Below are 26,598 nucleotides of genomic sequence, written 5' to 3'. Positions count from 1 at the left end.
CCACTGGTATTATACATTCTCTTTCCCACAACAGCATTAGCAGGACATCAGGAAATTGCATTTGCTCACATAGAGTCCAAGAATTACATTCTCAAAACATTTCTTACAAGCAGAAGGATGATGAGGATGGAAGAAGCAAATCCATCAGAGAAATACAGTAGCTTGGCGGGTTACCTGTTGGTACTCTTTCAGCTCCTTTTTGAAGGTAGGAACAGAGTCAGTTTTTGGAAGTACTTAGAGTTTTGCTGAGCCACATTGTCTTTTAGCACAAATGAGATGGGTGCAGAAGGATAAGCTTCCAGCAGCAGGTGAATCAAGTTTTGTCTTCCATTCTTGCTGGTTGTTGCCAGGAAGACTGGGGCTCACTACATACAACTACATTCTACATACAGCTTCATTGCTAAAACATTTGTCTTGCCCTGAAGGGACTACACAGAGATAAAATGCTCTTCAGCCAAAACTGTAAGGACAAATTTTTCACCACTCATCAAACTGCTTGGTTTTTTTCAGCTTGCTCAACTGAATAAGCTGAGTGCTTCAGCTCTGAGCCTATATAGAAAAAGGGCTGAAAGAATTTGATGGTGATAGCAATAGATGTAGACAGGGGGAAGAGCAGCCTGGCCTTCAGGACATTGTTGGGGCACAGGCGTACAGAGTATGTAATATACCTACTGTCACCCTTTCTTTTTAATCAATGTTCTCAGTGGGGCTGCCAATTTGTGGTCCCAGGCAGCAGTGGTAGCCACACACAGCACTCAGCTGCTCCTTGGGTCCAGTGAGCTGCCAGCTTCCCCTAGGAAAGAACCTCCTAATAAGGCAAAAGCTCTGTTTCATAAACCCTGTGAGCAAACAGCTCTTCATATAGAGGTGAAGCATGCCAGCATTATTTTTATACTTACCTTACTTACATAACTGAAATGCATCAAAAAACAGTCAGCAATCTTCTTTTAGCTGACAAACATTTGCAGCAGCAATTTTACAGATGATGCTTATTGGTTAAAGTGACCCCACTTCCACTTTACACACAGCTGAACAACTGAGAATTTCATCCCAAGAAACTCTAAAGTGCAGCTGGGGTATGTTGTGCTGCTGCTTTAAGATTAGCAACCACATCCATTAGTCCACAACAGAGAATGTAAAAAGCAGAAACTGCACATTTCTTATCACTTGACAACTGATTCTATCCGCTGAGAAGAAACTCTGCTGTCTACAGCCTTGATTCAGCACAGCAGGAGGAAAATGGCCTATGACAATCACACTATATATCTACAACTCCTTACAACCTTAAAAAGGTAGGAGGAGAAACAGGGATTGAGCAGAGCTGCCACTTATAAAAAGTTCAAGGAGCATTCTTGAGAAAAGTGAGTTTTGCTAGAAAACCAGGATGTTCAATTCTTTTACTCTCCAGCCTACATCAGTGGAAGATATGGAACAAGTGGAAAATCATGCAATAAGATCATTACATGCTTTCTTTTACTAGGGAACTGCTGCCAAACTACCAGCATGTCTTCTTTCCCATGACAGCTATGTAATATCAAGAGCATTTACTTGCTGAGAAACAACACAGTTACCCCTCAGAAACACAGCTGAAAGCCAAAGATAAATCAGCCCTGATTTCTTAAAGAAAACACAACATTTATTCTGGAAGTAACACGTGGATTAAAAAATGGTAATTGTAGGCTTTGGGATCTTTTTCCTCGGCAGATAGGATTTAGGTCTGCAAAAGAAAGTGATTTATTGCAGCAATCTGGGCTTCAACACAGTCCCAAAGTGTGACTGCACCACCTCTTTTCACAATTCCACCAGTAACACGCTCCTGCACAATGTTTTTTATTAGCAGAGAGCGCTGCTCCTTTTACATCTTTTACAAGCATTTCTCAAAAGTCTTCACAAAGCCGAACTGTCTTGCCCTCTGCCCTCACCGGAAATCTGAGAGACGTGAAATGACTTGTCCGTGATTGTCGCCTGTTGGAGTCCAGGGCATCCCTCTGGGCACCCTGGGAAGTCACAGACCTCGGTAGAGAGGCCTGGGACCCAAAAAACAGGGTCTGGGGTCTGTGCAGGGGGGTTTGCCTGGCACAGAGCCCAGGAAGACACAGGCTTTGATTTTGGCCCATGAGAAAAACATCCATCAGAGAAAAATTGCAAGTCACAAAGGTGTTACTGAGAGTAGTGTAGTTATCACTGTGCAGAAGATTTTGTAGTTTTGGGTTTTTAGAATGTAGATGCAAGGGGACAAGATGGCGGTTTTAGGGCGGTGCCCTGGGTTCTTCTTCTCCCTTGGCATCCATCTTCTGCAGTGACGTGGGCACAAAGTAGTTTCAGTGGATTGGGGCAGAGTAGAAATGACCCTGTTAGTACAGGTGATAGACATTGGCATAGAATTGTAAACAATGGGTACGTAGTTATCTGTATAAGAGGTAGCGACCTCCCATCACGGGGGGAGTCGCCTTGTGTCCAGGCTGCTGTGAACACCTTGGCTGGACACAGAGAATTGTAAGATAAGAACTAATAAACAACACGAGAAACCAGAAAACCAAGACCTTGAGACTCCTCATCATTCTCGCGCCGAACACCGAGCACCGAGCTCAGCACAGAGACACAGAGTCAGACAGCAGACCCTAAATCCTTCAGAGGTCAAGAGAGAAAATCACTCCCTTCGTGCCCACACGAACCACCACCAGCCTTGGAATCTCGGGTGAGAAACGAGCAGATTAAACCCGAGAGTCGCCCCCACAGGGACGGCCCAGGCCGGGCCCGGGCCCCGCCGGCGAGAGGCGCCAGCAGAGGGCGCTGCGCCCCTTCCCAGCCCTCACGGCCCTCCCCAGAGCAAGGGCGGTTGTAGGAGCCTCCCTTCCCTTTTTTTCCTTCCTTTTACTTCGTGGGAAGGGAAAACGCTCTCCACGTAGCTTACCAGCGTCTCTGTTGGCTGCCGCCAGGCGGTTCCGCGCATCTGCCCTGGCGGGCTTCTCCAGGCCGCTGCCCGGGGCGCCCTGCGGCCCTCAGCGAGAGCAGCCCGCAGCCGCCGCTGACGAGTTTCCACCTCTGCGCCCGCAGGTCCTTCCAGCCACCTGCTGAAAGGCAGCCAGGAGGACAGAGTGCTCTGATAGAAAAGCCTCCGAGGTGCCTGAAACCTTCAGGGCAGCTGAATCAGGAGCGACTGAAAGTAGTGTCTTACAGGGCACCAATCTGACTGAAATGCAACACCTGTGAGATACATTATACACGTTCTGGTCACGCTCTGTGACATGCACTTACACAGAATATCGCCTGATTTCTTCTGGTCAAGGTGAAAGATCCTGCTGTGCTCACTGAACCAGTGGACTTCAGCTAGAAGTCCTAACCAAGCTGCCACAAGAAAAATATTTCTAACACTTTCTCACCCTTACGTGCAAATATTGTTGGGCATTTCTCAGACGTTACATTCTCCATCTTTCCAGTGGTCTTTTGGGATTTTTTTCCTTGTCATACCGTGGTCTGACAAGAAAAAAAATGCTAAAGACACACAAGGCTAGTATTTCATGGCTCTTACTCACCTCCCATTCATCGTTACAGAAGTTGGTGTTCCCAGCCATGTGTGATCCCTCCTACTGCATCAGGCTCCTTCCCAGCTGCCTGGCAGGCCACAATCTGCTCCTCTCCCAGTTCCTGTCTGCCATTGAAGGCATATAACATTGCAATCTGACAGCCATGCAGGCTGCCAAAATCCTACCCCATGTGAGCCAGCACATCCTGAATTCAGTGCAGATCTTATTAGCCTCATCCAGCATGGATCAAAAATCCTCTCTACAGCTGAAAATCCTTTCCAAGTCAAGGGGTTTTTTGCCACCATCTGAGCAGCCCCCAGCTGTTACAAGGGTGTTCCCAGAACTGGGTGCTTGGTAAGGGCAGTGACTGGAACAGAAACAGAATCAACCTTGTGGCAGTCCAAAAGCCGCTTGGACCTGGCAATTTCTGAGAGCTTTGAGTACATCTGAAGAAATCATAGTAGTGATGGGAGAAGCAGCTAGGTCCAAATTACTATGAGGCCAAGGAGATTAAAAGAGTCCTGAAGCCAAGTTCCTGGCTCTGTCTTGGCAATAGCTTGCTGCTTTATTCTGCCTTTTTAAAAAACATGGAGGAAAGCTGCCATACAAACAATTTTTTCATTGTCTCTCACTATCCAAAGTACCTGACACAGCAAGAAGGAACCTCTCCATGGAGACCCTACAGTCCTGAAGCACATTGTGGAAATGCTTGTCATCATGAATAAAAAGTGAATTACAAAGTGCATCAGAGTGTCATTGTATTGGCTAATAACCTATGAAGGGTTTCTGGTTTTATCACAGACAATAGTTACAAAAAAATCTCATTATGCCTAGCTCATCCTGAGGGAACACAGCAGGATTAGTCTCTCTGGGATAAGTGCAAGTGCTTTGTTTTACCCAGGCAAGAGAGAGCTGTGATTTGCATCTACAAGGTTCTAAGGACAGATGTGCCAAAGGGCTCAGCTGGGTAAGTGGTCCCTGTCCAGAGCTTTACACCATTACTGTAAACCTAAAGGTAAAACAGTTCCTTGCTGATCAGCTGTCATTTGACTTTATTGTAACCCTCCTATACCTACCTGGTTTCAGCTACATCCCTATCCCGCCATCACCTGGTAGTGTTCGTCCCTGCTTTCCCTTCCTCTGCAGGGGGGGGGGTGCAAATATCCACAAGACACTTGCTCAGAGCAGTGACATTCACAAGAAAGGGAAATGGTCTGAAGGTCAAACCCAGGCACTGGCCAAAAAGTGGAGCTGAATCTGGCTTGCAGCTTGTCAGAGCTTTGGGGGAATCTCAGACATGGTGAGGGGTTAACAGGGGGCTCCCAGGACATCGTAACACCTGGGAGCTCTTCATGCCCCTCAGCAGCTCCCCACCTATTTTCCTGCCTGCTGTTCTGTTCTTGATTCCAAGGATTACTTTCGGGTCCTGCACCCAAGGCAACTGTGTGTGCCTCGAACGTGCCTTTTCCCCATGCTGGTGTTGTTGTTGTTGTTGTTTTGCTTGTTTGTTTTTTTTTTTTTTTTCTTTTTGTTTTTGTTTTTGTTTTTTTTTTTTTTTTTTTTTTTTTTTTTTTAATTGGGTTTTCCAACTTCTCCAAGTGCAGCACAGGATTTGGCAATCCTGTTTCTTGGGACTCCTCTTACAACTTACCTGATAGATTTAGGTCCTCCCTCCCTTTCCCCATCATAGGAGTTCTGGGCATGTCCATCCCCGCATTGTTCCACTTCCAGTGGTTCTCTCTCCAACCTTTTTCCCATGTGCATCAAAGTGTCTGAAGACACTGCAAGACTGTTCAATAGTTTAGGTGTTCTCTGGGAGGAAAATGAGCAGGTGGATGGTGGAGACTGGACTTCACTTTGAAGGATGTAGTAGAAAAAAGCCTCTTTGGTTCTACATCTCTCACTCAGTCATCCTCCTGGTGTGGGCCGCATGCAATTCTGTCAGTCATTTTCATTGCCATTGGTTTCACTTTCAACTGAAGAAACCCAATGCTCACTGAAACAGCAAGGGATAAAATAGAACCTAAAGGAGTCACCAGGCTATAAATTCCCATCCTTGAGTCAATGCATATTTTAAGCCAAATGAAGAAGATCTATCAAGAAAAGCTGGGAGAAAATAGCTAAAAAAAGCTAAGGTAATAGTCTGGTAGTTGGGATGCTTCCCTGGAAGATGCAATATCAAATCCCCTTGAAGAGATGAGGCAACGAAGCAGAGCCTTCCAGCATCCTGGATGAACTCTGTACCCACTGGGGTGTCTGTAGAAGAGGGGTAATACTGGCACATTCCCTGTCTCTCACTTTCTATTTCCCATGTTGTTTTCTAGCTGGAAACTATTAGAAGTCTTTGAAGTGGCCATGAAGTGCATGGACAAAAAAGGGTCAGTGTATACAAGCACTTGCTTATACTACTGGAGGGCTATGAAGCAAGCTGCTTCCCCTCAGAGGTTCCCTAGGAATGTAAACTCACAGGACTATGAGTGGATGAATGATTAAAGGACAGGAAACAAAAGGCAAAAGGAGCAAACCTTCACGACAGAGGGAGATCACCAGGGCAGTATCAGAGGGACGGGTGTTGAAGGCCATGATGTTTGGTGAACCTAGTAAATTACCTGGCAAATGAATGAGTAATAAATGTGACAAACCTCCTGGTGGCATGAGGATATGCTGAGTGAAACAGAAGGGTTATCTGTGAAAAGCTGCAAAACAACCATATGCTACCAAATGACAAGGTGAGAAGACAGCGGGAAAACTGCAACCTAGAAATTCAAAAGAAAGGACATGGGAAAAGCACTTCTGACCTCATAATATCAAGATGGGCTCTTAAGTCTCTTCTTAAAATAATATCAACTTAGTTTACGTTCCAGAGCAGTTAGAAAATTAAGTGTTTGTCATGCTTTGGGAGGGGGTAGCAAACACAATGAAGAATGTGAGCATAGCACAGCAGTGCATCTGCATCCCAAAGACTGTGCACTTCTGGTCCTGCCATCTGCAGAAGGGCTTAGCAGAAAGTACAGGGCTCAGAGAAGAGCAGTGGGAAAGATTTAAAAGTCCTTCCGTACAAAAAGTAAGATTAAGGCCAGACTAAGATTGGGAAAGAGACAACTGAAGGTGTTTATATATAAACCTGACTCCTTTGGTCAAGTCAGTGAACCAAATTGCTGCAGGTGTATTCTAGGAGAATAACCTGGTCTGCCTGTCCTGTTCTTGGATCTATACCTGGACACTCCGTGCTGAACACTGAGCCAGGCTGGCTTCCATCTCATCTGATACTATCAACCCCTGAGCTCAGTTGCACCCCAGAAGGGGAGTACTGCTTCAGATCAACTAGAGTACTTGATCAAATAAACAAAATTATTTTATTGGGGTTTATTCATGTCCAGAAAAAGGATAACAAAGATTTTTCAATTAAATAAGAACTAATTTATTGATATATCTGGTCGCAGAAATTAAACCAGAACTACTTCACAGCATAGATATGGTGTCAGCAGAAACTTTCAGCTGCCATCAGACAAAGTGTTAAATATACAGATGGCTACAGACACGTCAGAAGCATAACATCCCATGTTCTCTATACTTTGATTTCTTAAAAAAAAAAAGTATTTCAGAAGCAGCCTGGTTCTCTCTGTGATGCTACATCATTGCCTGAAAATGTGAAAACAGATCTATTAGAACATTTTTTCATGACAGGAATGCAAACACAGTATTAGGATTTAAGAAATATTGGCATGACTGGCTGATAAATACCTTTAAAAGGCACTGAATAATTTGATTACCAAGGTCTTGTATGGACAAATAGTGGATGGCTATACATCCCACAATCTGCCTCTCAGTTAGCTTCAGGTATGTGTTATCAGACCAGGACCATAGAGAATTTGGAGGAAAGTGGAAGGCACTAAGATTAAGGTGTCCTCGTAAGTTGCTGCTAATTTTGAATGCCTTGAGCTGTGAAGTTATTGCAGGAAAGGATTTTTGGTCATGCCTTACATACAAGGCTTGGATGTCTCTGAGTACCCAGTAGCAGTTACATGGTGAATGCTGGTGCCCTGAAGACTGTGTGTGCAGAACTGCTGAACAGCCATAGCATCTGATTTGATGCAATGAGATAAAAAGCAGGTCAGCCAGCCTTTCCTGAGCTCAGTCTGGAGCCTTGGCCCAGGATCACCGGAGCTCAGAGCTGCCCTGTGCTCCTGGAAGGTCTTCTGGGTTTTCTGCCATCTGGGGTACCCCACCTGCTCCAGGCCCCTTGGGAGATTCCCGTTCTGACTCCATAGCCAGTCCAGTGGTGGCTTTGAAAAATCTAGGCCCATTTTCTCATTTTGCAACTTATTCTCAGGTCCCAAAGGACTCAAATTCTTCCGGTTTCTTTTCCAACCCAAAGAGATGCACTTCAGAAAGCATGGCACCTTCCCTTCAAACCTCCTGTTTGGAACTGATTGTGGCTACAAGCCCATAAGTACAAAGCTATGTATGGGGAAACCTTACTGGTTTTCCACCTCATGTGAGGACAGAGGTGAAGTTCAGAAGCCAGCACAAAATCAGCATTTAACTGACTTCAGCACCTTGTGAAACTGACCCAGCCTTTAGCTGTGCTTTTAGATACTGCGACTTGATCTTTTCAAATCTGCCCTGTATAGAAGCATTAAAAATAGTCTATTTTAAAACAGACTACACTGAAAGTATCTCTTACTCTCTCCCCCCTCAAAACCTCATGAAGCTTAATCAAAATGTTCTGTTTTCCTGCAGCCATACTCCAAGACTACTCTGCCACTTCCTACTTTAGCAACTTCAGACTGGTATGCACTTACATGCAGAGTTTCGTTCTGTCTCTCCCTTTTCTCGTCATGAAATCGTTGGTGTCTCATCTGAGCAGCCCCGGTTTTTCCTGTTCTGCTGGCCCCTGGATTGCTGGGAAAACAAAGGGCTCAAGGGCTCTTGTCCAGGACTGCTGCGGCTCCTCCAGTGACTGTTGCGTGAAGAACTTGTCTGCCTTTTCTTGACCTCAGACAGGGATGTCTTTACCTGCCAGCACCTTTCTCTGAGGCACTTCTCATCATTTCTGCCCACTCCAGCCACAAAAACAACAGGATGCAGATTGCATGCCTGAGATGGCAGGACCTGGGGAGGACATCTTACAGCAGACCAGAGACCCACACTAAATGCTGTGATTCTGATGACTCTCCCCTATGTAAACTATGACCCATATTTTGACTGTCCAATAAAGATGGCTTAATTAAAAATCAAATATGGCTAAAAACGACAGGGTTTTAGTAAGGAACTGAGATCAACTGCAAAATCAGACCGAACAAAAGAGAGCTGTAGAACTAATGCTGGTTTGCATGTTGATTTTAGGCCAGGGAAGCACTGAAAGAAAAATCACAAAGAGGGAGACTCACATTTCCTTGCTATAGGTGTAACTTCATCAAGTTTTCATCAAGCAGGCAATTTCTTGTCTGGTACTTGAACACTTAGCAGAACACGGTGCAGCTCTCACATATTTGGCCTCCATGAGGGACTTTCTAGCAGACTAGATTGGCTAGAAAACTTCACACATGTAAAATTCTCCAATTTCAACAGCTTTAAGTATGGCAGAACACAAGCAAGCAGGAAATACTCAGTAGGCCAGAAGTTCTATGTACTCCTCTCCAACCCTTCTTTTTCCCCAGGCTGTGTGTTGGGCCTGACCAGAGGAAGAATATAAAGCAGAGGAGGTCACAAAACAATCTGCCAGTCAATAATGCTATTAGGACTTGCACATTGTGGTGACTGAACAGTCTACCAATGTGAAGCATAACATGGAAGAATGGTTTTTGTCAGATGCTTGTGTACAGCTTCAAAACACCTAACCTTTTCTAAAAAAATAAAGGTGTTACTAAGAATGTTAAGAGCAAATAGATGCACGCATATCCCACTATTAGGATCAAATGCCATGGGTCATGGAGGAAACAGGAATGAAGTGTCCCCAGTCCCCCATCCAATCTTGCAATGCCTGCAGCGAAGCTGGCACTGCTCCTCTGGGCAGACCTGGGCTGAGCCAGAAGCCTCAAAGAAGGAAGGGCCAGGCAAGCACACGGTGGTTGTTCCTGCTGTGTGTGGGCAGACACATCACAGGCATTATCCCTGGCACACTGCAATTTGGGCATGATATAGCTTGCTCCTTCCATACAGCAGAAGTTATCACTGAGCCTCCCAGCTCCAGTTAAGCAAACTCCTTTTGGATGTGAGATACAAAGAGATGCAAATGTGCCTTGGCTCCTTTCACAAAGTAAGTGAGCAGTCAAGCTCTTCAATTCAGCCAAGTCCTTCGACTGCTCGACTCAATCTCGCCTTACAGCTCAGCCACAGACAGACACGGCTTTGCTGCCAGGACCATTGGAGCAGGCTCTCTTCCTGCATCAGATCCCATGAGGCAGAACAGCGGTCAGCAGCCACCAGACAAAGTGAACAAGCTGCTGGAAAAGTGCAGGAGAGGTGGGAAGAAGCAAGAGGAAAGAACAGAAATGAATTTTCAAACAGCACGAGGACAAATCCTTGGTTTTTTGCCTCTGTGGTGTGAAAGCTCTTTTTAGTTACTAGTTGGTGGCATTTGTCACTATCACAACACGAGGTTAGGAAACTGCATTTAGTCCTAGTCCTGGAAAACATTCTTACTTCAGTCTCTGACTTCTTTGCGTGCCAACAGCTGATAGCTTCTTCAGCTGCCAGGAGCATCCTCTGCCTGCAGCTGTGGCTCCCCAGCACGTGTGTCCTCCTTCCAGGCCACACAGGGTGAAGGACAAACCAGAGGACTCAGTCTAGGCCATAATTAAAGCATGAATAAGCAGTACTGAGTACAGAAAAGAGAAATCTCTAGAAACAAATCAGAACTGGACCATAGGAAGTTGATTATTGGAGTGGAGCCAAGAGCGCTCAGCATCCATCACCTGCAGGGTTCTCCTTTCTGCCAGGCTCTCCAAAGGGAAAATGGCAAATGTGGGTGCTCTGCTGCCAGCTCCAGGCTGAAGACATGTTGTAGACTTTCGAGGAGAGTACAGACTCCTGTGTCATGAGCTTTTAGAATGTAGGCAAAACACAGCCTGCAACTGCTGCTGAGATTACAACTTTCTTCTAAAAACCCTAACAGAAATCTTTTCATGATGAAGAAAGTAATGCATTGCCCAAAGGGACCTTGCATCTCCATGCTTGAAGGTTTTTCTTCAAGACCCAACTGGATAAAGTCCAGAGGAACTTGCTGGACAAGACACTTCCTAAAGATCCTTCCAACCTGTGATACCTTGTGGTAGACCATAAATTCTGCAGCCCTAAGCCCTGCAGTTTGGTAAGGATGTGCAGATTACTGCAGCACCCTGGTTTTACTTCCCATAAGAGTTCTCCAGTTGTCCACACTTTGCTATGCCACAAACAGCCCAGTCCACTTTAAATCACTGATGTAAAACATTTGGGATAAACACAAGCTGATTGTGATACACTGAAATTACCTTCTGAAAGGAGACAGGTCCATCCATGCAAGCACAGGAAAAGCTGGACACAGGGACTTGCTTCCTGAGATGTTGCTTACTGAGTGGGGCAAAACCCCACAAGGTCCCCAGCATCTCTGTCTCCCCAAAGCTAACTCTGACTCCTCCGGCTGCTGCTGTACGAAGTTGGGGAGGATCTGCCTTTCCCAGACAGTGGCTGCAGCTGGTCTTCCTTACAGAAAGGAAGTGTAAGTGGCTGCCATCAGCCACAACCTGCCTTGGGGCTCCGGCAAGTTCAACTCACACAAACTCCTGGCCCCACTCCCCTCTCGCCACCAAAGCTGCTGTGGGAAGGGGATCTTACTGCAGAGCTCTGAGTATTTCTATGAGCTTCTTTCCCCCCTAGCATTGTCTTTAAAAGCCCAGCAAGGATTTCCTCACCACTGCCATTATCAGGAAGAGGTGAAGGCATCTGTACAAGCCTCATCATCTCACTGCTCAACTCCCATCCATTAGTAACCACCTCAGCACAGCCCATGTCTGCTCCAGCTGCAGCAGTGGTGAAAGGACAGTATCATCTCTCCTCCAGGGAATTCAGCTTTGGATGCCATACCAGCAGATAAACTGCAACCTCCTGTTCCTCTCCTGTCTTGCAGCAAAGCAAGTTGCTCACATACAGGACTAACACCATGCTGAACCGTCTGCCAGGAGAGAGCCGACTGCTTAAAAAGAGGATTTGTTAGCTGTCAGCCCAAAGGAAGGCACTAAGAGATGAGAGAAGAATTACATAAAGGTTTTAAAAGCAGACTAGTCAATCCTTCCAGGCTGTGCCCGGTTTATGGGGACCTTTCCCTCAATAGGAAGAGCTGGGGAAAAGGCTCTTACACTACTTGTTCACCAAGTTGGAAAACAGCCTCCCATGGAAACAACAGGCTATCATACAGTAACCACACTTTCAGATGAGTAAAACCTGAACGTGTTGCATTTCATCCCATCTCCTCTCCCTTAACCCCGTAACAAGCTCCCCCAGGCCCCTTCCCACCAGTCTCTCCTCTCACAATTCCTGCTCCCGTGTGCCTCACAGCTCACCCCTTACCACACCTGGTTACCATCCTCTGAACCTGTTACCCACACCCAGCACCACTTCTGAGAAGAGTATTATCCATCATGCAAGCTGCAGCCCCTATGGTGACATCCCCAGATCCTGACAAAGGGATTTTGAGAGAAGGCAGATTTCTGCTGCTGTACCACCACATCCAGCTATCCAAAAATCTGTCAAGGGAGACAGCACCTTCGCACTGGTATGTAGACATGTATACTAAATTGTTTCCAGGAACATAAAGCATTACTCTGTGGGAGAAATGGGTGAAACAGGAAGGTGGCCCTTATTACCCACACTGCTCCCCACAGCCACCCACCTTCTGCTGAGGCCAGTCACTGCTCCAGCTGCAGGTTGGACCCTGCCCTGCTCTAGGCTGACCTAGCACTGTGTGTGGTTGAGTGTGGGAACCTCTAGCATGAATTCATTATGAATGTGGACACGGCGACTCCTTGACCTGAAGGAAGCTTTGTCCTTCAACTCAGCTACCAGGATCCCATTACAAATGGTAAGACAGCATCTAGATTTCTTTCCAAGATTCAACCTCAATTTTTCATGAGATGCTTCTACTTGCTCTTGCTGCTTCAAAGCTCTCTTGGTCCAGTAACTTCACTACTAGAAAGAGATGAATTTTCTTTCCCCATGTGCCTTGTAGGAATTTATTCAGTGAACTGGAAGACACTTTCCTGCAGACTGACCTAGTTCCACTTTCTGAGCTGTGCAGAATGCTGATCCGGTGGGCCAAAAAAATATCTGTTAAAAACACTTCCAAGGTCATCTCCCAAGTGTAAGATGGAGATCTGGAAAACAAAACAAAAGGGATATCTGCCCCAGCCTCCCAAACCTAAAACCCAATGTTGCATGCTCACAGGTTTGGCTCTGGGACACTGAAAGCTCTGTGTGTCCTTGGGCAGGTACAGTCAGGACAGTTTGGTTTTCACTTAAATTAACTTCAGTTCAAGTAAATTCTAAAATCCTGATAAATTATTAAAAAAATCTCCTGCTTCTCCTTTACATGACTCTGGTAAAGCCCAGAGTAACTGTTAAAGGTAGAAAACCCTTGTAAATCAGGGAAGGAGATACATTTGTGCAATAATACAAGTAAAAAGTCAAGGGATGAAATGTTGTTTACATACCAAGTAATGGCCTTCAAAGGGATAAAAATTAGGAATCCAATACAGTACGGAACTTGTGTATCAGTAAGCACTGAGAAAAGTGGTACAAGAAGAAAGCAGGAAGAAACAGACACTCTGGGAAGTTTTAACAAATCCAACAAAATCAGAAAATGGTTTAGAAGAACCTTTAAAATGAGTTTTATTGTCAGAATTTTACAAGTAGCCTTCAGCGGCATCATACAAGAACTCTGTTGCAAAACTCTAATAAATAGTCTGCCCCAAGTCCCAAAATATTTTTTGAAATAAAATAAAACCAAACTTAAAAATAAAAGAGAATAAAAGCAAGACTTCAGGATGCTCAGAGATGTTAGCAATATTTCCCATTTACAAATAATATCAGGCATTATATAAATCTCCTTCATACAAGTCATTAAAAAACCCAAGACATTCTAAACCTTTACAAAAGCACTCCAGAAATAGTTCCAAAGAGATCCATTTCCATGACAAAACATTAGAGAAGAACTCCATGGGGATTAGCATCACAAATGAAGTTTGAGGTTGAAGTATAGTGTGTACTTGTGTGCAGCAAGATTAAAGAGCGTGAAAAAGGGATTTGAAGAGAGCATGGAAGTTTGTGGCAAGACTGTGCCTGTGATTTTAATCTGTGTATTTGAGAAAGTGATAAAGGGGAGTGAGAGGATGCTCTCGAAATTAACCCCCAAATACACTGCACTTTATGGAAGGCAATATTTACTAAGGTAGTAACTATATCCTCAGAAGGGAGTAGAAAAGGTTTCTAAGCACACTGCACAGTTCAATGCCTGTGCAGACTGCAGTGCTTAAAAGCTGTATTTTGACACCTAAAAGGTATTTTCTGTAGAGGTAACACGTTGTGGCAAGTTAGCTGTTCCTTCAAAGAACAAGAAATCAACTTTGCTGGCATGAAGCAGTTTGGGATATCTCGTGCGAGACAATTTCACTGGGGACTGGGGATTTCAGAGCTCCAGTCCTGTCCCAGTGCTTTGAAAAATACACTTCTCTAATTTCCCTTTATATATTCCTCTATCTTCCATAGTAAAGGATTTATAAGATCTCTCATGCAAAAAAAACACAACTTGAATAAACTTTTCTCAAATCTTCTGTGATTTGAGAAAACCAGGGAAACAGAATGGGAGGGCAGGTACAGAGTGATGGTTTGTGTGGTTTTTTTATGGTGACATTTCAGGAGGGGGAAAAAAAAAATCTTTATCTCTTTACAACTTCAGCTTAAGTCTCCTGCACATATGCAAGCAATAGACTCCCCTGGAAGGGAAGGGGGCTGTACTTAACTGAGCACTGTTGCTGGATCACTTATGTCTCAGCCTGTTTGATGTGGTATGAACTGCAGCATGCCTAGTTTTACTGTTTGTAAAGGTACTTGCAGCCATTGTTTCCACAGGAAACAAAGGCCACCAGAAATGCTAATGCAATAGATGTGTGATAATATGCCTCACCCATGGCTCACCTCTCTAGTCTCTCTCTAAGCTGTGATGCTGGTTGTACTGTACCATACACTATGGACACGCGCTCTCGGCAATGTATGGGAAGGTAGCACTAGCAACCAAGCGCAAATTGCTAAGGAGACACCTAAAACATTGCATTACATCCCCTTGTCTGTGGCATACTTCAGAAAACAATGTTAGAAGAGCAGTAAAGTAAACATTTCTTTCTAATTTTCTAGATGTCATAATATTTGCCAAAGCTGCAAGGAAAAGCAGATTACCTGAAACAGAGAGAAAGGAGTTAATGGAAACAGAGGCAGGTGGAACAGCAAGCCTCATCCTGGCCTCCAAATAATTTGTACATAACAGATAAAGAGACAATGTGCAAAAAATAGACATTCACATTTTAGCAGTTAAACTTTCATTTTTTATTTTACCTTTTTAAAATTATTTACTTTGTTTTTTCTACAAAAGGCAGACATTGATTGTTGATCTGCAATTGTTCTGAGTGCGCGCAGAGATGCAAAAAAGGGTTATTGGAGGATGAAGAACAGGGAATTGCTCTGACTATACTTTCACATGTCATAATTAAGGTGGCATTAAAGCTTAAGTCCCAGTAATAATATTCATAACAGATAGTTTCCTTCCCCATACACCGTTTTCAGTTCATATCAATTGTGTTGAAAACCCATTCGGTGAATTTCTTCAGCTTTTCGGTTGCATTCTGGGATTCCTCCTGTAACCTCAAGTTGTCTTCCCGCAAATGTTGCACTTCAGCCTGAAGGCTGGCCTTGTCCTCTTTTTCCTTAGGCATAAGGAAAAATAAAGATCTTAGTGGAAATTTTAGGTCATGCTTCCTATCTAGAGCAGCAGGAATCTTTTAAGAGAGCATAAGTCTCATTCTTTGTAAGAATTTTATGTGCAGTAACATACAGGTTTATATCCAAGTGACATTAGTGATGTTTCCTTCTTCACATTTTGCTTGCATGAACAGGATTTCTCTATGTTAGATCCCAGTACAGAAGCTGGCTCCCCAGGTGGTCTAGTAAAATTGGGCATGACCTGTTCTATATGTACAAGTGCTGATGGTTAACTAAGGGCAGAGAATCTTCCTGCAAACACTTTCCCAGCTAAGAGACTTCATCTCACTACAGCAGATCCTTCTTGGACCAAGCAGGCATTACAACAATACAAGAAGTTTCCACAGCAGAAGTTACAGGTTTAGATAACACTGTCAACTTTTCATCACCAGGATACATTTTTATGGACTAACTTCAAGCCTTTTGCAGTGTCACCTGAATTAGGAGTGGAGGTACTGTGAATCACCCTCCTAATTTAAGCAGAGGAATCAAACGCCTACAAATTCAGACACCCCATCCCAGCCGTGCATAATTAGAAGCCTGAGAAAAGTAGCAAAGAAATGTCTTTTTCTCACAAGGATGAGGCTTTCACAGGCTCAGGCATGGCAAAGCAGGATTACACAGTTATTAGCACCACCAAGCATTAAACACGTGTCTTACAAATCCTTCTGTAGATGAAATGCTTACCTTCCTTAAATCTTCTTGCAGCATCTTCAGCAAACCTTCCAGTTGGTCCACTTTAGAGGCGAGAGTTGGAGGAGATTCTTTACTGTTGAAAGCAGAAACCAAGAATAGGTATTGATATGATTTACTGTCTTCACATGGGGTGGCTAGAAGCTTTGTCTATACCAAGTGGCTTTATGAAGGTATGCATTTGTGTGCACCAAGAGGTCACAAAATGAACATAATAAAGACTACATGGAACACATGCAGCACATTAAACAACAGAGCAAATTCAACTCATGATTTTTTGGGGTCATCCCATCACTCAACTTCTTTCTACTTGAACTCACTGTGTATGCCTTGAATTACCATTGCTTTGGACAGGTTCATGAACACCTCAGACAAGAAAAAAACTAAAAAAAAGGTTCAACTGGACTTAAAATTCTCTTATTTTCACCTCCCAATTCCATCTTCATGAGAACTTGCAAAGAGTTATTGCATGAAGCCTGGAGATGGCTTCCAAATAAAGACATCCCTACTCTTTTCCTTGGTTTTTAGCTGGGAAAGCCTGCACATCTGGTGTATTTACTTACCCTGTATAAGGCTTTATCTGTGCAGTAAGCTGGTCCTCAGCCTGATCACTGCTGGAAGCAGCGCTCACAGGTCTGTGATTTTCATCAGCAGCAGCAAAGAATGAAGCTCGCTGAACTGAGAAGTCAAACATACGGAGAAAAACAATGGCAGCAGTAATGATTATTTGTTCATGCACAGCACAACAGCTATGCTGCAGCATCTCAGCAATTTCAGTCTGTTTCAAGCAAGGTAAAGTGATGATATGACATACCAATGTCCACTTGACAGAAGCAAACTGGCAGTGCACGTGTTTGCACCAGGTTTTCCACTGTACTGGATTCAGGAGTATTGGCTCTGGCACAAGCAGCACTGTGCAGATACTCCTGAGTATGACCACATGATACCACCCAATAACTTAGCAACTATATTTAACTTCCTTCACTCTTTAAAGAATGTCTTGATCTTGAGGAAAGAAAAGCTCACTGTGTACAATTCAACCAATGTCATTTTTCAGAACATGAATTTTTTTCTTATGCATTATAAAATGTTTTCAGATTGAAACATGAAACCTCTTTCCTGCCTTGTGTGTGTATTTCTTGTCCTGTTCAAATGTTCTTACACATCTCTAAATCACTGTCACACGTGGTGTGACAAACAGCAATATAAAGACATTTAGCTTAATAAATCAATCTCGGCAGCTGTTGGGCTTTCACTGGAAACAGAAGAGCACTGTCTTTATCTGTTTGGCAAATTTTTATTCTACAGGTTAATGTAGCTCAGGGACCCAGGCAGTTTTTCTTTCAGTTGGTACAGATACCACAATTTGTAATTTCAGGGGCTTATGCTGAGGACACCAATGAGTGGTGTAGAGGAGGTGTTCAGGATCACAAATCAGAATTCAGGCTCCTTGATATGTGTCAATCCCAACCAGCACCTGTGAGAGACTGTGATTATACTGAGACCAGACAACCAAAGACCGATGAAATAATATTGAGATCCTTCTCCAAGTCAAATTTGAATGTATTTTTATAGTAGTGAGATGAAGCTGCCAGCTAACAAATTACTCCAGTTTTTCTTCATCTGAGCTGTCAGTTTGTTATCTTGACCACAGTGACTGTGTTCACACTTCTAAAGAGAAACACAAGTGAGTCCGGGGCCTACCAAGTGAGGTATTCAGGTTAACGAGGACAGTCAAATCTCACCAAAAATCAGGGTATCCTTTAAAGAGAAACTGCCAACCACAGAGAAATGTGTTAAAATCTGGGTTTCGCCCATATGTGGTGATGGAAAAACCATCACTACAAATTCATCTCCTCTTGAGGACCAGGTCTTACTTTGAATACTGTTTGAATACTCTTCCCAAGACTGCACAGCAGAAATAGGAGCCAAACTGCTCCTACAACTCCTGTGGCAACAGAGCAGAGGACACAAGTACATCTTGAACACCCATAGAGACATGCACTGTCCTAATAATATATGAGGCTGCTACCAGAGAACAGCCAAGAAATCAAATCACTTCACAGCCTTCTCCAACCATGCTGAATAAGGTCTAAAAGATTCTAGATCAGTGAAAAAAACACTTCCATAAAGGTGGAGCAGCATTTATGCAGATATTAGGAATGGGGACTTCCATTTCACTCACCTAGAAGACTTTTCCATTGGATTCTAGTAACAGATTCTCTTCCATCTAAACTGCATTTAATTTTAAGTTCAAATGTATCTAGGCAGTTTACAGTTATCTTCAGTTTACCAAGTGTCATGGAGATGGAAAATGCCATAGGATGAAACAGCACTTACATGCAAATCTACATCTTTGTCGTATGCAGAGACAATGAAAAAGTATTTACCAACAAGGCATTATTTCCCAAATTATCTTGGGAGCAAACTTCAGCTGCACTACATGTATTTCTCACTAGTGCAGTAAGCAAGCAATCATTAATGTGCTTTTCCCCTACCATTTATTTTTGCACTTTTGTGCTGGATGCCTTTCCCACACCAGCTGTCTACAACTGCTTTACATGAAATTAAAAGCAGCCAGTTTCACAAAGATTTGGCCAAACCATAGCACCGAGGAATTCCAGTATGAAGAAATGGTATCTGAGTATTCTATTACAAAGTTTCAGGCTCTTAACACTTGAGTTGGTATTTTAAATGAGCTTAAGCTTCAGGCTAAGTAGAAAATTAAGACTAACAAAACCAAAAGTCAGGATTAAAATAAACCCAAACAGCCACAAAACCCACAGTTCTTAATGAAGTGTGCACAAAGACCAGCTTCCTAAGTAGTATATTCTGAAAACTTACCTTCAAAAGCTTTGGCAGCATCTACCAAGTTTGACCAATCCAGATCAGAGGCAGAATCAGGCAATGGCATAAGACCAGGGTCTGGCATGGGCTGCCGTCTTTGTTCCTGGATATCTGTGAGGGAGCTGTCTGAGGCAGAAAACTCTCCTGGAGCGATGCAGAATAGATTATAAACTTCATAAAAACACCCAAAAATTCCTTTCTTAAAACTATTGCATATCTCTATTCTTAACTTTTCTGGCATAACACCTTTGGAACCAAAATTCAGAAGAATGTTTTATCAACTGCAGTTGACCAGATACAGCCCTTTACAAAGCAGTTTTCTAAAGTCAGCTCCTTTCTAACTTGCCTTAATCTTTGCAGCTGAGTGCTTCAAAAGTCAATCACTGATTCCCCAGCACTGGGCCTAGGGGCAACACTCTTCTATCCAACAATTCCTGCCTCTGCACAAGCTGAAGATACTTTAGAGGGCTCTGCCTCTTGCTGAGGCTTCTACAATCCCTGGCACCTATTTGCTTCAGAAAAACAAACAAACAAACAAACAAAAACCCCCACAAACAAACAAACACCCCAAACCCAACCAAACAAACACACCAACCCAAACAAAAAGAGCTCAACCTAAAACTGTGGGGTTTTTTTCCTTCCTCTTTACAACCTTGTAAACCAATGGGAGCCAACTTAAGCCTACCAAGATGAAAGAGAGCAAGAAAACCCTTAAAATTACTTCCAGAGCATTGCACATCTCTCACCAGTTCACTGAAACCTGGAGATCTTTACTAAAAACAGCCACACCCACCTGTAAGCTGTTACGTGACTCACTATGGAAAAAAACTCACTGGCAAGCTTGAAAGAAGGATTCAAAAATCCCTATAATTTTTGTTCAAATTAAAACAACAAAAGTGAAACACTTAGATTTTCACCACTAATTAGGGCAAGATCAAACTGTCAACCAAGAATTATCTACTTTATTTCAGTTTACTGGCTGGACAAGCAAAAAATGTGCAATGCTTGGTCACATGTGTGAGCTCAGAAGCAGCAACTTCTTCCTTTCTCATGCCCTCTGTCAGGATGTAAAGAAGTTTTGAAAACCTTGTAGGCAGTATTAGAAGAGAGAGGTGTAGGGGTGAGCAGATGGACTGGGCACTTGGGAGGAAGCCGCTGAGATTATAGTGAAGAGTCTGCTTGGATCATATAGAACAGAAAGAGTGTGACAGGCAGGATACAATCCCAAAACACCATGAGTTGTGTTAGTTCCCCTCCCCTCCTTTTTTTTTTTTTTTTTTTAGTAGTCTAATAACTATATGACTTGAAGTAAGAACTTCAGCTAAATCACATTGTTGCCTGGGGAACAGTGACCAGAAAAGCTACACTGCATTCATTTCTTCTTTGCTCAGAAATCTTGATTTTTTTTTGTGTCTGTTTGTATTTACTTTTTTAAATATAATTTGGCTCAATATTAATACTGAAGATTCTTGTCTCAGCTTTCAAAAGAGTTATTTTGGAGGTTGTCAATTAGTGAAAAGATACATGCAATTAGATGAAAACCTATTTGAAAAACTACCTGTTTTTAAAATGTGAGTTCGATTGTTAAGGCAGATGAATAAATACAAGCACTTTTAGCTCACTATTTTTCCTCTTTAAAAAAAATTGATGTCCACTGGAATCTCTGAATTTAAAGAATTTTGAATAACTGGAAGCCAACAAATACTTGTGGTATTAAATATCTAGCTTACTTAATCCTTTTCTCAGCAAAGTGTGTGTGGGAAGACAATTTGTGTGCCAATCAAATAGTTGGTCCTTTTATCGTGCAGCTCCTGCATTTTATAAAAAATGGAAAATCTTGTTTTGTTGACAGAGGTAGAAAGGTTATGTGCTAGGAGGAGTTATCAGTTTAGTGTGGAAGAGAACATGACAGCAAAAGAAGGTTTTGTAGTTTCCTTTTTGGAAAATACAGCATTTAGATGAAAAGAGACAAAGTATAGCTTTCCAGTTTTACTCAGGTGACATCATTAATCTTCTGACCCCAAGCCCTCACAAGCCAAATCCTCCATCCAGTTACAAGCCATAACCAAGTCTGCAAAGTTATTTTAGTGCATATAAAAAACAGAAATCAAAAGAGCTCAGTTTCCTATACTCTTATGCAAGAAACACGTTACACAGACAACAACTCATGAAAATGTCAGGTTCAACACTGAAAACTGATGCCCGGTGATCACAGTCAGATGAAAAGAATTTAGAATAGATTTCTTCATCAGTCTTCACTGTCAAATGTATCCTGTGTAGCTAAATACAGACTGTGCTTAGGGCCCACTATAGTGAGTTGGATCTATTGATAGCTTTGCATTTTCCTCTTGAAACATACTAAAACACGAATAAATCAGAGCAGATATCTACTTCTTCAGAAAACACTGCATAATCCTACTCTGAGATTTACCCCTATTTCTGGAAAACTCACTCAGTTATGAAGTACAGTGGGAACCTGTGAAAATTCCATTTCTCACTGAGACATTCACATGCATCAACACACAACCCATCAAATAATCATCCTGAGACTTGTCAGTAAGCTAATGGGGGAAAACTGAGTGTCTTCTTGACAGCACTTTACAAATAACTTTTTCTGGTTAACTGCGTGACTAAAATAAGTAATTCAAGTACTGTAAAATAAATAAAGGAATGAATTTAAAAACAGTTGAACACAGCTGGCACAATAAAAGCTGTATATCCAAATGTCCACTAGTATTTATCCACTTTTGTATCATTTTCCTAATCGTATTTTGTTCCCATAATCCCACATTAAGGAATGACACCTGAAGTTCTCTCTGGTGGATAACCAGGCATACACTGTTTGTCCATTGGTCCAATTGATCTAGGTGACTCTTGGAAGAAATTAGAGAAACTTGCAGCCACTGAGGCATTTTTCTCTGCTCCCTCCACAAGGCAAATGCATGACCAGTCATGCCATCTTACACCCACTGAAGTGAGGAAAAAAAATGAAACTCTTGTCCTTTTTTATATTTTTAGTCATGTGACTGGACTCTCCTCATCTGAACAAAATCAAGATGGAACTACCAACTGCTGTAACAAACATCTTCCTCCAAGATGATTCACAAAGGATTCCTCTGAAAGTCAAAAAAATGGGAAATCCACGTACCATGTAGTGATTTCATTCCCAAAGTATAGGATGGTCTCCGTAAGGGCAGTGACTTTGGGAGAGAAGGGTAGGTGCTGGTGAACAGAACGTCATTTGGCATGGCTTGGTCCAAGAGCGAGGCCCGCGAGGTGAAGAAGTGGTCCCTCTGACCACTGTAAATACTCTCATCTGACAAAGTCCTTTGCAAGGCACGCCTTGTGGTAGGAGTGCTGGGAAAGGGAGACTGACAGGACAGAGTGTGTGACTATACATCCATAAACACAAATAAAAAGAAATAAGAAAAAAAAATCAATAAAGAAACTTTTGAAATAATTTTTTAAAACTTTATTAAAGTAAGAAACCAAGTGTTAACATAGCATTTTTTTCAGAGTGGACAGAAAAAAGAACTGAAAGAATTGGCTTTTAAGGAGGTTATAACTAGGTAACATATATAGATCTTTCTTAGCCTATCTCACATTCTAACTTTTAAACACTCTTCAAACTTCTCCTGCAGTAGAAATCTCAGGCTGACTCCAGAGTTAATGTGTAGAAGAGAAATGGATACAGAAAAAGCGTGAATAATGCACAAACCAGAGTTCTCCCCTTGCCTGGGGTTGGCTGCCTTCCTGCAGGCACAGCACCAGCAAATGCCAACTAATTAGAGTCTCCTATTAATGAACAACTAGGAACACTCACCACTGCTGTGGGTCTTCAGAAGTATTTGAATCAAAAGTAAATAAATAGTCCCATGAATAAGAGAGCTTGTGTCTTACCCCCACCATCATCCCAGCTTCCTCTATGTTCCCACACAGGAGAAAGCAATGCTGGGGTAGCCTGGAGTTTTGCACTCTCAGGCCAGTGCCAGAGACCTGCTATGACCATTCCCACCAGCAGAGACTGATTTTCATGAAACCTGTAGGAACATAGCCATTTCTAAGGCATAACATTTCTTCACAGTTTGGTTGAAATTTGGTCCAAAAGCTGTCATGGAGAAATTTTTACAGAGTCTCATATGCTCTGTAAAAGAGTTTAAACAAAAAAAGGAGAAAAGGATTTTCCAAAAAGAGCAGTTAAAACCAGAGTTGCTCATTTGCACATAAAAATAGTCCTTTTTTTTCTTGGAGAGAGGGAAAAAATGTTTAAACAGACAATATTCTATTCCTGTGATCAAAATCCCACACTACAAGGTGGAAGAACATGGAAGAGGCACTGTTGGTACTGTACAAAGGAAGAAAATCTCCCAATCCCCACACCTCTTACAAATTTTAATATGAGAGCACTGCTAGTCATCTTTGTTATATGATTTAAGAATCAGAATTATTAAGATTACTTCCAAAACCCTGCTATGATCAGAAGATAAGGAAATAAAGAAGCCAACTTTCTATTTCTCATACCAATTTTCTATTATCAAATCCTGCCCTCAGTGTTGCCTCCTTCAGGACTTGGCCATCACAATATGAACAGAAATGACAGCTTTTGGTACACAGTTGTTACTAAAACATACAGAAGACTGAACTGCCTTCTTTTTTCTCCTAATGAGAAGTTCTGGTAGCAGAGCAGGGAAAAGAGAAAAAGTTATTTGTTTGAGAATATACAATACCCAAATAGTAGGTAAGGAGATAAGGAAGGCTCAGGAGATAATACAAAGATGCACAAGACACACAAGAGCATAGGCCTAGAACAACAAATTCTACTGGCAAACAAAGCCTTTGTCAGCCAACAGAAGAAAGGAGAAGGATTTTTGGTGCAGTGAACTAATGCATGCCATTATCTTTTTTTTTATTTTTTTCTTTTAAAGTGTCAAAATTTTTTATGCTCTAAGACTTTTTCTGTAAGATGAAATCTAAGTCATACAGTGGGCAGAAATAAGTTACTTTTAAAATGCAATTTTACCTTTAAGATGCAATTTATTGGTGTGACATAATGTTTTTAACTTGCTGAAATTTATCAAAAGCGCAACCAAGAAATAAAGATCAGGGTAAGAACTGATTCACTAACCCCACAGCAGAAAAACAGCAAACTTGGAAAGATATCTTGGAATGAGAACAATTCTCTTGCTCAAAACAACCAATAGGAGGCGTTTGTATCACCCATGGCCCAGTTCCTTGCAGAACAACCACATACCTAAGAAAAAGTTATCTTGCCAATGACAAAGTTGTTTTTTTTTTTTATCTCTGGCCTCAAAAGCAACATCTTAAATAATCTGTGTATAGAACCTACACTTACAAGCTTTAATAGGCCACTTCAGGTTTTTACTAGCAAAAAAAGAAGTTACAGCTTTCTCTTCTGCATAGTTGCTGTGGAAACTATTTGGGCTCTGGATGACAAGCACTAGCTGTACATGAAGACTAGAAACCAAGACATTCTCTTCAAAATTATGGATTCTAAAAATTAATACATGCACTTAACATGTTCTTCAACATATTTTGAAATACATCAGGAAATGTTTCTAACTATCCTGCAAAAATTTAGGCTTAAGTTGAGGGATCATTTTTGAAAACAGGGTTAGTGAGGTATAAAAGTGTGCTTTTTGCAAGGAGTTTCAATACTGTCAGTAAGTCACTGTCTAGTGATGCAATCAGAGAAGAACAGTTAAAATATGTGAGACAACACTACAGGATTTTCCATAACCCAGAGGTACTAAATGTTCTTTGCAGTTTGGCATATTAGTCTCCTTATATCTGCACACAAAGTTGTAATAATATTGCAGAGACTGTAATAATGAAGCTTTTCACCAAATTAGTTCTCCAGTAATCAGTTACAAAGAGATTATTTTCTGTCCACAATGAGAATTCAGAGAACACCTCACATTTTATTTTCCTGTTATGGGTGAGAACAGAAAAGATTCTCTCTCTCTCTCTAACATACCTTAAAATTCTTCTGGGATTCAGGTGTTGGGCTATCAAGATCTATCAATTTCTTCAGCTCTTCTTCGACAGTGGACTTGGACGCTCGTTTTGGGGACGCTCGCAGGTCTCTTGCTGACGCCCGCAGCCGAGGGTGGGCCATCTCATTGCCATCACTCTGATGACGTCTTAAATGAAATGGAACAGACACATTCAGGTCTCAAAGCCCTGGGGCAGGAGGCATGAATGAAATAAGAATTATAGCACCCTCAATTGTTTTAGAAGAAATAAACTAACTAGAAGGCACAGAGGATGGAAGAAGTTCCACTACTACAGCAGTGACTCACCTTAGTGGATGCTTGTAGAAGCAGTAAGCTTGTGTAAAAACATCAATGAGCAATACAATAAAATAATTCAAGGGTTAATGTAATACATTTTTCCAATAAGGGACTGAATTCATAAAAATAGCACGCATTCTGTACAAAGCTAAAAAATGTATCTTCAGTAAACCCAAAAGCAGCAAATCATCAAGTTTCTTTAATACTTCAACTGGCTTTTTATAATGTAGTTATCACAAAGTTTCACTACCTCCTTTTGACAGCCAGTTATTGGTATCATCTAGGGATACTGTGCCTGACTCAGTAACAGTCAAGAAGGTTTGAATAAATTACTTCAAAATGGGCTTTCTGAACTACTTGCTTTTTGAGTCATACTTAACAATATTTCCTCTAGTAAGTTGTTTCTCAATTTTTCCTCCAAAGAAATGCTTGCATATTGTAACACTGAGATATCTTGGCTTGCTTAAAGCTTTAAGCCAGTTAGACTGGATACTGGCAGCAATTTTAACAAGGCAACGTGGAATGCCAGAGTTAATACACAACATGCACAGTACTACTACACGGATGAGAGGTTTAAGTAAAACTCAGGCTCTGCAATAAGAGGATTTTTAATATTTGCTCAAATAGCATTTTGAGTCACCTTTAAGCAGTCCCAAGAAAAGATAAGCTTTAATAGGACTGAAATCCATAGAGCTTTCTAAAAATTATAAAACTGCCAACTTTTACAAGTTAACGGGGAAATTAGATTAGCCAACTATCAAATACTTAAACTGTACTCCTAGAAGACTAGATTAGAGATTAAGTTCCACAGAAGACGAAGCATTGTACTAAGTAGTCTTGAGCTCTTCTCTACGGAGAACTGTCACAAATCAAAATGCTTCTTTTACAATTAAAGCAAATGATCAAACAAGAGAACAAAAAAGCCAGTCTTACTTTCTTGAATCCATAAACCCCACAGAGTTTATTGTCCCTTCTGGCTTTTTCCATCCAATCAGATACTTGCTAGTAGCACCCTGGCGAGGGTAGAAAGTCCTAGGACCAGACGAGGAGGAAGAGGAGGAGGAGAAAGAAGGTGCGAGCTGGGGAGAAGTAGCAGAATGAAGCTCTTCTTTAGGTGAGCTTCTGGCACTGGTGAAAACAACAGGGCTGGCAGAGTGTCGTGAGCTCATGGTACTAGGAGAAGAACATAAAGACAAAAATTGCCTCAAATG

The 26,598-nt window shown here is 42.1% G+C and overlaps 1 protein-coding gene across 5 annotated transcripts in view; it reads right to left on the bottom strand.

Annotated features, from left to right (window-relative positions):
• Positions 1-13,369: 13,369 nt before the first annotated feature.
• SIPA1L1 (signal induced proliferation associated 1 like 1) overlaps positions 13,370-26,598 on the bottom strand; it is a 201,548-nt gene continuing 188,319 nt past the window's right edge. For 3 of the 5 annotated variants that reach the window (XM_083863667.1, XM_083863664.1, XM_083863665.1), the window contains 7 exons: positions 26,321-26,560; positions 25,072-25,237; positions 22,225-22,468; positions 19,074-19,220; positions 16,793-16,907; positions 16,224-16,305; positions 13,370-15,481 (listed from right to left, as the gene is read on the bottom strand). In XM_083863667.1, coding sequence (XP_083719793.1) covers positions 15,338-15,481; positions 16,224-16,305; positions 16,793-16,907; positions 19,074-19,220; positions 22,225-22,468; positions 25,072-25,237; positions 26,321-26,560 — 1,138 coding nt within the window. In that variant the 3' untranslated portion in view covers positions 13,370-15,337. Of the gene's footprint in view, positions 15,482-16,223; positions 16,306-16,792; positions 16,908-19,073; positions 19,221-22,220; positions 22,469-25,071; positions 25,238-26,320; positions 26,561-26,598 lie in introns of those variants that run through there. The other 2 variants (XM_083863666.1, XR_014590388.1) reach the window with 2 other exon arrangements.

This window comes from Zosterops lateralis (genome assembly GCF_965231275.1).
Source record: "Zosterops lateralis genome assembly, chromosome: 6".
NCBI lineage: Eukaryota > Metazoa > Chordata > Aves > Passeriformes > Zosteropidae > Zosterops > Zosterops lateralis.
The sequence above is the reverse complement of the archived record's forward strand: the minus strand, read 5'-3'. Positions and strand labels throughout refer to the sequence as shown.